This window comes from Coffea arabica, chromosome 9e, assembly GCF_036785885.1.
Source record: "Coffea arabica cultivar ET-39 chromosome 9e, Coffea Arabica ET-39 HiFi, whole genome shotgun sequence".
NCBI lineage: Eukaryota > Viridiplantae > Streptophyta > Magnoliopsida > Gentianales > Rubiaceae > Coffea > Coffea arabica.
Window position 1 is genome coordinate 31530078 of NC_092327.1, and position 12709 is coordinate 31542786.

A 12709-nucleotide genomic window follows, 5' to 3' on the forward strand; every position below is an offset into this window, starting at 1 on the left:
TTAGCACCCCTTGAATTGACATTTTGATAACATTATCAGCCCTTCTAACCAAAAGTAATATTGGAAAATTCATGTTAGAGAAGAGAGACTATTTTAGTGCCCTTGATACCCTTAAACTATCAAAAAAAATGAACATTTTACAAATCAAGGCAAAAAAGTATATGTAGTCTTCTTTTTTTTTGGTTTTTTATTCCACGCTTTTGCTTTGCTTTCACAAAAACAAAAAAAAATTATGTCCAACGTTTTTACCTTTTGAAACATGGCCAATTTATTCAAGTTATTAAGCACACATGGAAATCTTATTTCTTCATCAGAGTATGACCCTGAAATCAACATGATACTCTACGGGTAGTAATTGAGGGTTTTGTGCATCAATTATTTTCCCTAATGAAAAGAAGTAAACAAATAAACAAGAATGCAAAGTGAACCTACACTATAAATAAATAAATAAAAGTGAATCCATACCAAGATGTTGCCACTCTCCTTGGTCGGACCAATTAATAATATTAGTTGATGTACCCAATTCAATCAAGTGCATGGCAAGATGTTCACAAGCTGGAACTGTTGCCTTGGATTCCATTAGAGTGTATTTTTTTTTGTAATCCGGAATGTATTCCGACTCGAATACTTAGGATCCGAGCCGGCAAACCAAGTCGGAGGAATGCGCCACGATCCCGCGCATCAGAGTGTATCTTTGTGAAGACAGGTAGGGAGTGCCTTCAAAATTGTACGTAATTTCATGTCGACCGCAGCCACTCCAATATAATCATGAACCATCTTCTGTATCAAGCATGTGGATCAATAATTAGAAATATTTAGTTCTATTTGCTTCATGAAGAAAGTCAGCCATGTAGATCTTGATTTATAAATATCTATAAATACCTGAGCTTGGCCGTCTGGCCCAAAAAATAACCGAAAGTCTTTTATTTTATTTTATGCTGCTCTCTTTTGTTTTTTATTTTTATTTGGCCAAACTAACCTATGGTTCAAATTTGGAGACTTTAAAAATTCTTATTGGCTCTTAGGATGGGTATACTTCACTTCACACAATTGAAAACTTTCGTAGATGTAATGTAATATTACATCTCTACAATCAGCTATCCTAAATCCTAAATTCGAACACTATATATTAATACTCATTTCACCCTGGAAATGGCCTCGAAATAGAATCTACTGCGATTGGAGATATCAAACTTGTTTAGTCCTAAAATCACTGCGATAGGAGAGATCTAACTTGTAACGTACGAATTCACTTGTATCCTTGAAAATGTTAAACTTTGCCAATGGAGCTTTTTAGGAAAAATATAAGAATGCCTCCTTAAGTATACTCATTCACTAGTTTTGCCCTCCAAATGTTAACTTTTGAGTCCCTATGAGAATTATTCAATAGGAATCAAAGTGTAAAAGTTTGCTCGTTATTGTTACTTATTTAAGACTTGTTTTTAAATCTATTAACTTGTTAATAGAATGAAACATGTTTTAGTTCCAAACCAAACATTTAAGGTGAATGATGAAAAACTATAGCTCCGTTTGGATTTCTCATTTTTTAAAAAACAAAATTTTCATATACAATATTATAGTAACATACAAATAAAAATAACTCTAAAAATACCACATCCTTATAATATATCAAAAACAATTTCAAATATATAAAAAAAATAAATAGAAATAAAATTTACATCATTTTCTTTTTCCATCTATCACCATCATCCATCATTATCACCCTTATCCACCACTGCCACCATCCCCTCTTTTTTCCTCTTTCCTCTCCGTTCCTCCTCCTCCTCCTCCTCTTTCCCCTTCCCCTCCCCTTTCTTACCACACCCCAACCCCTCCATTTCCCTTTCTATGAAAGGGAAGGGGGAAAGGGAAGGGGTGAGACGTGGCAGGGAAAGGGAGGAGAAGGGAAAGGTGGGAGGAGAAAAGAGACGGAGGAGGAAGAAGGAAGAGGAAAAGGGAGGAGGGATGAGGAGGAAGAAAGAGGGAGGGGATGGTGGGTTAAAAAATACTAAAATTTTTTAAATTTTAAAAATACTCCAAAATATATTCCAAAAACACCTCTAAATTAAATCCATTAAATTATTAAATTGTTAAATATTAAATTGAATACATTTGAGTACATATCACATTCAATGATAAGTGAATAGTTTATCACTTTATCTTGGAAGCAAGTTTTGCCTAGAAAATTCAATGCCACTTAATTAATTCAGATGTTTAATTTTTACTTATCAAACAGTCTGAATATGTTAAGATTTGAATCTATTAAATTTAAGTACTAAACTGAGTTATCAAACAAGGCTTAAGTCCCTCTTTGGACTGTAGATCAGGGATTTGAACCCCACCTGCAGTGGAAAAAGTTCAAAAGAGGTGTCAAAATACCTCTTTGATCTAGTCAGGTCTGTATACCTGTTAGCCCCAATAGAATAGATTAAATTATATGAATGTTATCGTTGTCGGAAAAAAAAAACTATCAATTTGTTGGATAATTCCTTAAAACTATTTTTATTTTTTATTTTTTGTTGGTTACCAAAAAAGTTCCTTAAGTCGTTAAAGTTTCTGTGCATAGCCATTTTCAGTTGAGGGTGGGCTTCTTTTCAACTTTGAAAAGTTTTAAAAGTTGGCTTGAAAAGCTTTAAAATTTCTAATTTTGTCTTACATTTTCCGCCTCTAAAATTTTAAAATGTTCTTTTTTCCTTTGCATTGCCCTCATAAATTTGTAAAGTAATTAAATTTTCTCCCCACTTTAAGGATGAACACATTCAAAATGTAAATCAATAATTAGTCCAAAAAAAAAGAAGAATCCTAAAATTATGGGTACTTAAAAATAAATGAATTATCTTTGTTTGAATTCATTTTTCAAGAACTATAATTGTCTAGTGTATAGAAATGTTAATCAAATCATTGCTTCAATATTACTATTGTCTGTAAAAAAAAAATTTATAATTTTAAAATTATCAAAACATCTCTCTTGTGCTGGTTATTTATGCTAACCTATACTAACTTTTATCTATTGGATTAATCTTATATATACTGATAGTATATACACTATCACCGTTAGATACATGACAACTAAAATAAATTTAAATTTGAAATTCAAATTTTGAATATGTGTCATGCATCCAACCATGATAATATATATATTGTCAGTGTATGTAAAATTAAATTCTAATCTATTATGTAAATAAAATATGACTTCCGTGATATAGTATTGTATACTGAAGCAGTTTTCGGCCCCAAACCTTGGGGTTTTAGCTCCCTCGCTACCTCAAATTATAGTATCTTAAATGTTTCATTTGCAACTCCTTGTGTGAAAAAAAATATCAAAGTGGAGTCCATAGTTTTAACCTTGACATTTGATTCTTTATGTTCATCAAATTTCATTTCAAATCTGCTCTGAATATCATCAATGATATGTATCGTAGCTAATAGAAGTTCAGCACATAAGACCAATGAAATATGGTAAGAATGAAAAATCGGAATTTGAGGCTATTATTGAAATTTTGATGCATCTAACATGTCATGATAAACCATAAGATAAACCAACATATTACAAAATAAGATATAGCAAAACTGAAAAAGAACTGAAGAAAGCCCTGACAGTTGAAGGAAGGTTGCTTAACTTATCCTGTACATTATTCTATTCATGTGGATGGCTCCATCTTTTGAAATTTTAAGAGAATCATGGTAGTATTAAAGAATCAAGTTCTCTTTGTTCAAGTCAATTTTTGACTTGTCTCAATCTTCTAATAACCTTTGTCCAATTTAGAAATTCGATTAGCAACGCAGATTTGGTCTCAACTAATTTTTTTTTTGTACCTTCTAGATGTAGGTATCAATTCAACTTTTACTCTTTCTGTTAACAGGATATCTTCTGCTCGTAGAATCATTCAGTAGACATTTTTAAGACCATTTTGAACATAAGGTCAATCATAGTCTGAGAACAAGACTAGTTCATTTAAACTTAAGATATGGACTCATTGTATCTAAACTGTCTTATTAGTTAGACCGCGACTAATTGTTTTTGTTTTTTTCAGACACGATAGACCTACACTTACTCTATATTAGAGGAAGGGGGATCCGAAGAGGCCCAAAAAGAATCCAGAGGGGACTAAACCACCGCCAACCCAGACAAAATAGTTAGTTACACCGCAGCTAATAGTTAGTCCTGCGCTTTTAAACTACACAAACAAAATATAATCCTAACATCATGTTCAGAAAAGATGATAGAAAATATAACCTTAACATCACTTTCCTACCTTAAACTATATTGATACCATATTGCATCCCCCAAACTTCAATTTCGTGACACTTTGTACCTTAAGTGTTTTATCCATATTACCTTATTCCAATCATCAATGTGGTAAAAAAAATTGATTGAATCACAAGTACGACAACATATGCTACTAGAAATTCATTAGTCCCACAACAATGGCACTAGTTTTAGATTTTCATTAGATTGCTCCTTTGATTTTTTATTTTTTTTTTAATAGATGGCTCTTTTGATGGTAATACATATTTGAGATATTAGAAACTGAAGCCGAAAAAATTGAAAACTTTTAAAAGAAAATAATGAAACTATTGAAACTTTTGAAGGAAAATAATGAAACTTTTTTTTTCAAGCTTAAGGCAAGCAAAAATTTACTACGAACCAACAAAGAGAAGTTCCAAGAATTACAAAGGTGTTTGTCATGACAGGAGAAAAAGACGAAGGAAAAGGAGGTGGAGGTTGCTGGAACACTAACCCTGCCCTTTTCTTCTTCTTTTTTTTTTTTTGGGTGGGAATTGGTACTAGTATATCCAATGGTGCTATGTATACATTCTTCCAACGCCGGTCAGGCCTGCGTTCCTGACATAGCCTTCATTTGAATGTGATTGTGATTCAAGTCCACGGTAGGCAAGACCTCGTAAGAGCCGAATCCCCTAATTCCCCCCAAGCCTAGTGTCTTGGCGACTGCGGCGTAGGTGACCGTGAGGATGAGAAGCACAAAGAATACGTGGACCACGAACACGAGATCTAGGATGGCCACGGCCCTCAGCTTGGAGTCCTCGAGATCACACTTGGTAGAGCCCTCGACGCCACTGACCACGTCGAGGAGCTTGTGGCAGCCCTCCGGGATGAAGGCGTCAACATGGAGGGAGAGGCCCGTCTGCAGGACCCAGAGGCCCTGGAGGCAGAGGGAGGCGGCAAGGCCGGCATCGGCAAAAAAGAGCCTCGGGTGGCAGGCGAGGATGAGGCAGAGGAGGGAGGAGAGGGAAGAGACCCGGGCGGAGACACGGTCGCACTCAGCCTGGAGATCGGAGGTCTGGACAGAGGCAGAGGCTGAGGAGATGGAGTAGTGGAGGAAGAAGATGGCAGAGGCGAGGCCGAAGAAGAGATCTGGAGGTAAGGATGGGAGGAGAGGGGTGGACTCAGACAGGAGGAGGGTGAGGGCGAGGAGGAGGAAGAGGAAGAGGACGGCTGCGGACTGGAGGGAGGTGAAGCGGTGGACGGGGGTGCGGCCCTTGAGGAGGGGGTCGGAATCGGAGGAAATGAGGGTTTGGTGGGTGAAGGCGACGAGAAGGCAAAGGATGAGGAGGTAGAGCTGGAGATGGCGGAGGAGGCGGTGGGCGCCGTTGGGGAGAGGGTGGTAGGGTCTGGCGGTGTAATCTCGGGGAGACTTGAGGTGGTTCTTGGTGGTGCAGATGAGATGGTAGAGTCCCAAGGAGAGCAGAGCCGAGGATGAGAACACGTGGTAGAGTAGACCTGCCATTGTCGATGATGTGATTTGTGCCTGCCCCTTCTTCTTCGGATCCTCTCCCCCACAGATGATGGAGAGATAAAAGCCTTAGCCCTCAACTGGTGGAGGAGGAGGCGGAGACTGCTGCTACTGTTTAGACCTAATTTATTAGTGTATTAGACCAGTGCAGTGGTGAGAAAATAATGAAACTGATTTCTAGTTTCTCTCAACTAGCTGAAGTAATCATAGGCATAATGGAAGCTAATACTCAAATCATCTCCCAACTAGAAAAACCAATCGGGTGCATGCTGTGCAAGGGTGCTCACCAAATGCAAATGTATGAACTAATTATTCAAAAATAATAAATCATTTGTCAAAATTATTGGTGAGAAGAAAAGAAATGAAATTAGGATTGGTTAGAAGAAAAGAAATGAAATTAAGCTAGATTTGTCAAGAAAAGGGGGGAAATATCCTTTAACAAGAAATATAAAATATGATTCTATAAGTTCTTTAATAGTATCAACAATTGTATTTAGTTGGAACAACAAAAACACTTTAGGGTGCAATTAAAATATATAAAATATGATTCAATAAGTTCTTTATTAGTATCAACAATTGCATTTAATTGGAACAACTAAAACACTTTAGGGTGCAATTAAAGTGTCAATTTAAAATTTGAGGTGCTATGCAGGAATCAACTACAAGTTTAACAATGATTGCATTTAATTGAACAACTAAACACTTTAGGTGCAATTAAAGTGTCAAATTTGAAATTTGAGGTGCTATGCAGGAATCAACTACAAGTTTAACTACAGGTGTGATTTAACTACAGGTGCAATAAAAGTGGAATTAATTGAAGGAAACTTGACTCTCACACAAAGTGTGTTGCCTGTTTAGTGTTCGTTCCTCCCCCTCTGTTTTTAATGGATTCTAATTTCCAATATAGAAGTATAGAAGCATTGGAAAAAGATGGAAAAAGATGGAAGATGAGATAAACAGAACAATTTTGTAGAAATAAGTGGAATGCTTAAGGCTTCTGCATCTACTACTGCCATCTACAAGAATAACCTATTTCAGAATCTGATGATGAAGATCACACGACCCTTGTTACTTACCTCAATAGGTTCTTGCAAAAGAAACAGAAAATGCCCTATTACTGAACAGAATAGATGGGTATGGAATTCAAAAACCTTCACCAAGTTAGAGAGCACTCTTATGCTAGGTTTAAGTAGAAACAAAGCCTCATCAATCAGAGAAAATAAAATTTATATTACAGGAAATTTATATTACAGGTTCTTTTAGGGGATGGACCTGTGGACACGTGTCTGTAGAAGTGAGATCTTTGGTACATCTGATGGTCTGCTACTTGTCTCTCTGTTTCTTGGTAAAGCAACTTTTGATCTAGTGATTCCATTTTTATGAAGAAGGTCAAAGATAGCAAAATTGAGGCTACAATAATTGGAGAACTAATCTGAGTTTAAGAAGATGTTTCAGGTACATCACACTCAGCATCATCAAGAAAAGGTAATTAAATTAGTATGCATATATGGACGGCAAGGATGATTGATGTGTCTATCGAGAGGTTGGCATTAATAGCTTAAACATTGGTTTATAGTAGAACCAAAGTCAAGAATCCTTGTTCTAAAACCGGAACTAGAATTCTTGGTCTAAAACCTGAACTAGAATTCTCGTTTCTGATAGATTATAGAATAAGTTGGGGTAATCTTCCTGTCTGTCAAGGGAAGCCTATGTGGTAGAACAAGAAATAAGTTGACAAAATCCCTGGAGGAATTCATGCTTTGATCCTAATTGTCTCTAGTCAGAAGCTCAGTTATTGCTATTTATTAGCACATAAAAGAAGAATTTAATCATTAGAATGATGATGAGAAGCCCAATTTAGAGGATTTGTTAATCAATATGCGTTTTGTATGTTTTAACACTTTCAAATCAGACTTCATAGGATTTTGATACGTACATAATAATACACAAAATTTGATTAAAAAGATGACAGTTGTTCTACCAAAAAAAAAGTGCATTTCCTCAACATGTTTTCTAAATATTGTTAACCATTACAGGTAAAAGACTTCAGAGGGCAAAGAATCTTATTTGAAACTCAGAAGGCTAATATAAGAGTCAGTACAAAGCTTAAGTATGGTTAAGGGTGCAAAGTTGAGTTAGTGAGTCACAGTTAGGGTGCCCAATCTTGGTGATAAAATAGTAGCTATAATTAATAGTAGATACCCTCACGTAATACCTTGTATTGTCATAGCATAGAAACTAAAACTATGAAATTTGTCCAAGAACCCCCAAAAACACGTATATCATTGCAATCAAAACTGATCATGTGTCCTTTACAGGAATTGAGAAATTTCAAGTGTACAAAGATTTGTGCAAAAGTTGTTGATAGTAAAAAAAATGGCAACTATTTAAAGTAGGTGGTAACCAATAATATTCTAGGAATGACTTGTAAAAAAAGGCCAATAATGTAATTTGTGAAGAAAGAAAATGTAGGGAGAGAAACTGTTGTATCGAAAGTTTTAGAGAGAATGAAACTAACTCCTCTCCTATAAAGTTTTTTGAAGGGCCGTAATGGGTCTTGAAACTGTCCCCAAATCAGACCTCGACTTGCTTTGAACCAACACGTTATTCTTAAATTAAAGGCCAATAAGAAGGTTATTTTTGGACCAATAAAAGTTATTGTCAAAAGAACAACTGTCTATAGTTTTTGCATGCACTAACATCACTCTTCCAGCAGTGAAATTAACCAATTCCTAAGCAGCCAATTGTACATCAATTATTGGTCTAATTTGGCTCATGCAGGCAATATCAAATGGAGAATTCAAGAGTTACTTACATTGAGCCATCGTCAACAGGTACAAAGAGAAGATATCACTAGCATATTTTGTGTGTCCTAGAGAAGACAAACTAATAAAACCTCCAGAAGATCTTGTAGAGAGACAGGCATCAAGGAAGTACCCAAATTTCAGATGGTTAGATTTGCTTGATTTTACTCAAAAGCACTACAGGGCAGATGGAGCAACCCTACAAAACTTCACTAAATGGCTCATGTCTAGCAACAAAATTTACTCGTAAATATTTTGTGCTTTGTTGTAAGATTGATAGGATAAGGCCTAGGTCTAATATATTTTATCTCAGCTTTATTTATGGTTAAGTTGTGGATTCTTAAAATGAAATAATAATACAGTTGCAATGTGTAATTCTAGTCTAGCCATATGCATAGGAAAATATTTTTATGAAACCGAGATCAATCTACCATGCGAAGATAATATGACAAACAGCCACTCATTTTTTTTCTTTTCTATATAAATATTTCAGGGGATGGGAACACTTCAAGATGGTAGGGGAAAAAATGAACACTTTAAGATGGCATGGGTTTGACCTATCCATTCTTGCATTTGAATTCATTCATTCTGCATAACACTTCAAAATTTAGAAGTCATTCTTGCATTTGAATCTTTTATCAATGTTGTGCAAATCTTTGTCCACCCAGCCCCCCCCCCCCCCCCAACAAAACAAAAAAAAAGGAAAACCGAAAAAAAAAAAACCATTAAAGCTTCCTTCTAGAGGTCCTTTAATTAGATTGAGCCATCATCCAGCTCTACAAGGGGTCCAATTTCCTAGACTTCAATGCAAAACATTTCACTGACTCACGATTACTCAAATGAGTGACTCATCAGACCGAAAAGGATCAAAGGACACCTAACTTTGCAACAAACACTACTATGTACTCTGACTCCAATTCCCTTTTTCTCTACGTGGCTATGCTGCTCGCCGTCCACTCCACTCCCCCAATCAAAACACTACTACTACTAATACTATATAAATTTGTGACAATTTTTTTTTTTACAAGCTACTAATAAGAACACAATCCCCACCCCAACACCAACAAATCTTTATAAAATTCTGCAAATAATCCTACTGCTACTGCTACCACGCTCCTTACAAACTTCTCCAATAAACTGCTTCTTATATTCCCATAATAATAATAATCCCACCACCCCCATCCCCATTACAGACTATTATCCACATACATACATATATATATTATTAATTTATTATCTTTCACTTATTAACCTGCATCCTGAAATATTTCCTCCTCCACAACCCCAACCCTTTCAAATACTACCAAAATCCAAACAAAAAAAGCAAAACTACTTCGCTGCTTGAGCAAAACAAGAAGAGGTTTTAATCTTGCAGTTTGTATTTTATTATTACTACAATCTACCAATAGCGAAAGAAAAGAACACCAATACAATACAAGTGAAGTTGAAACAAAAAACCTTTATCCTCTAATCCCGACATCGCGTCTTCCTACCTCTAATCCCTGACATCCTTATCCTCCGTAGAACTTCTTCGACGCCACATCCCCATTATCAACGTTTACTTTAATTAAGGACCTTTTAACTTTGCAACAACAACAAAAAGAATTAAGAAATCACAGAAACAAGCAAGCCAGTAAACAGACAAGAAGAAGATCAAAGAAGCAGTGTGATAGACTCACCAAAAAAAGCCATAGAGACAGAGAAAGACAGAGAATCCACAAAGCCCTTTAGGAGTTAGGACGAGAAGAAGAGTCTTCCTTATTACTGTCCTACTGTATAGTGATTGCTGTTCAAGAAAAAGAATATACTACTGTAATTTTCTTTAATTGAATGGATCTGTTCGTTATTTGCACGAGAAAGTGGAACTGGGAATCGAGTTTTCGCTTTCTTCGGACAAGTCAAGATTTAAGCGGTGGGATTAGTAGGCAGTACAAATAAGTAAAGTTTATTTTTTTTCCCCAAAACATGAATTTTAAAGACACAATAACACCATGAAAACACAAAAAATACCACACACGCATTCCCCATCTACTAGAATGGATTTTCAGAAACTTTTAGGGTATTGACAAATTTTAAAAAAAAAAATTACCCGTGAGAGAGAGAGAGAGCTGGGCCGCTGGAAGAGCTGGAAAATATGCTTCTTTGTAGCTGCAACCGTGAGAGACAGAAATAGTGTCGCCGGCGGCCTCGCTAATCGCTGCTGTGGCTTCGACAATCAACGGAAATAGCGGACAATCTGGCGGAAGCTCAGAAATGGCTTACTTGCACGAGAAAGAGATAGAGTGAGGGGTTTCGTCTTGGAAGCTTGCCCGTTTCACGGCGGACTGGAGTGAGGGATTTCATCTCACGCCGGACTGGTGGAGGCGGAGTGAAAGAGGAGATAGTGAGAGGGAACGAGGGATGTGCGGGGGTGTAGCTAAATTGGGGTATTAGACTATTAGGGATCGGAAAATTTGGGAATAGTATTATTGTTTTGCTAGTATATATTTTTTTAATTATTAACTAGAATTTTGTTCGTGTCTTAGCATGATTTTTTTTATTTATTCTGAATTTATACAAATATAAATAATTTAAATACAAAAATTAACAACAATCCTATATATTCATTTATTTTAAATTTAAAAAATTAATATATTTTAAAGGTACAATTATTTACTAATTTTTAAAAATTTGTTTACATCCTTGTCACTATGATATGATAGTATATATCAAATCATGTGCCTCATATCAAAAACTTGATAGATATTATTTTTTTACAAATACTCTTTTAGATAATTTAAATTTTTATAATAATCATAAATCTATAACTATATATTCATATTTAATTAAGTAGAAAAAAATCCAGCAATTCATTTTTCTTCATTGATAAATATTCAGTTTCCAACAATATTGGCAAATCTATCAGTGTAACAGTTAATTCTCTTTTTTATCCTAAATTAATTCAAAATTCAGGGAAGAAATATGAACAATTTGAATACTAATCAACGGTATAGTAGTGAAAGGAAGTAATTTGGGATATGTAAGATTTTTAATAATTATGATTTGAAAAAGGTTTTAGTATAGTTCTATATGTAATAATTTGATAGAAAATAGAATCATTAACATAAGATTAGATTTTTTTAAAGCAATATCATTAAGATAAGAATAGTTATTTTTTAAAGTTATTTTAAAATAAGAGATAATTTTTAAACATATAATATAATCCAAATAAGATTTAATATAGGTAAAACGCAAGTGATTCATAACCCGTTAATTCTCTTTAATTAGGCATGTCACATAGGAGTGAGAAATAATTCTGATTAAAATAACTACTTTCATATATATATATGTATATATTTATTTATTTAAACAGGTTCGGATTGGATACAGATCGAAATACTATATTCCATATTCAACCCATTTTTTTGTTAGATTAAATGAGTTCGGATCCGAATCTGAATAACGGAATTATATGATCCCGTACCCGAAAAAATTTAACGGTCCGATACGAATCTGGAACCAGATCCAGACCCGAACCGTTAACAGGCCTATATTAGTCGGTAACTTTGACAAAAAATAAAAAATAAAAGAATGAGTCAATAAAACATGCTTAAAATTGTCTTCCTACCTACTGCTGTTTATAAATGGTCATTAATTGCGCTAGTGACTATCACTAATTGATGTTTTTATTTTTTTTAGGTTTGTACTTTCCTCTTAGCTAACTGTACAAGAAGTCATTTATTACTCCTATCATATGTAATGGACCTCGTAGTCTTGGACCAATATAATTGTGCTTTGCGTGGTTACATCTAGCTAATGTTGTTGTTTAAGTATCTAGTGTACAATCAAAATGTGTTGTTGTACTTGAATATTTTTTTTATTTGTTTGCACTAATTCTTTTCTCTAATACGGCAATATTTTGTTGTTGTATACCAAATTATGTAAAAGTACAATAACTAGATAAAACTTGCCCCAATCCCTTATGTAATTGGTTTTTAATGGTTATCATTTTCTGTTTGTAATGACAAAGTACTTGATATATTTTTGCGTATCCTTAAATATTTTTAGAGCTTTGTTCTATTAATTTCAATGTGTTTTATTGTTCAGGGGCTTTGACGATTATGAATTGCATTTAGCTGTAGATATATTTTTTTTAACTAGTTAAATGAA

General features: G+C 34.7%; 1 protein-coding gene across 3 annotated transcripts; it reads right to left on the reverse strand.

The window, feature by feature from the left end:
• Positions 1 to 4585: 4585 nt before the first annotated feature.
• LOC113710434 (uncharacterized) lies at positions 4586 to 11019 on the reverse strand. Of its 3 annotated transcripts, XM_072065595.1 has the most exons (3): positions 10650 to 11019; positions 10240 to 10346; positions 4586 to 5877 (listed from the first exon to the last, which is right to left on the reverse strand). In XM_072065595.1, exon 3 carries the CDS (start codon positions 5748 to 5750, stop codon positions 4833 to 4835), a length of 918 nt encoding a protein of 305 aa, XP_071921696.1. In that variant the 5' UTR covers positions 5751 to 5877; positions 10240 to 10346; positions 10650 to 11019; the 3' UTR covers positions 4586 to 4832. The 3 variants fall into 3 exon arrangements, with proteins under 3 accessions (XP_071921696.1, XP_071921695.1, XP_071921694.1); XM_072065594.1 differs by lacking the exon at positions 10240 to 10346 and having other exon boundaries at positions 4586 to 5867; XM_072065593.1 differs by lacking the exon at positions 10240 to 10346.
• Positions 11020 to 12709: the final 1690 nt, after the last annotated feature.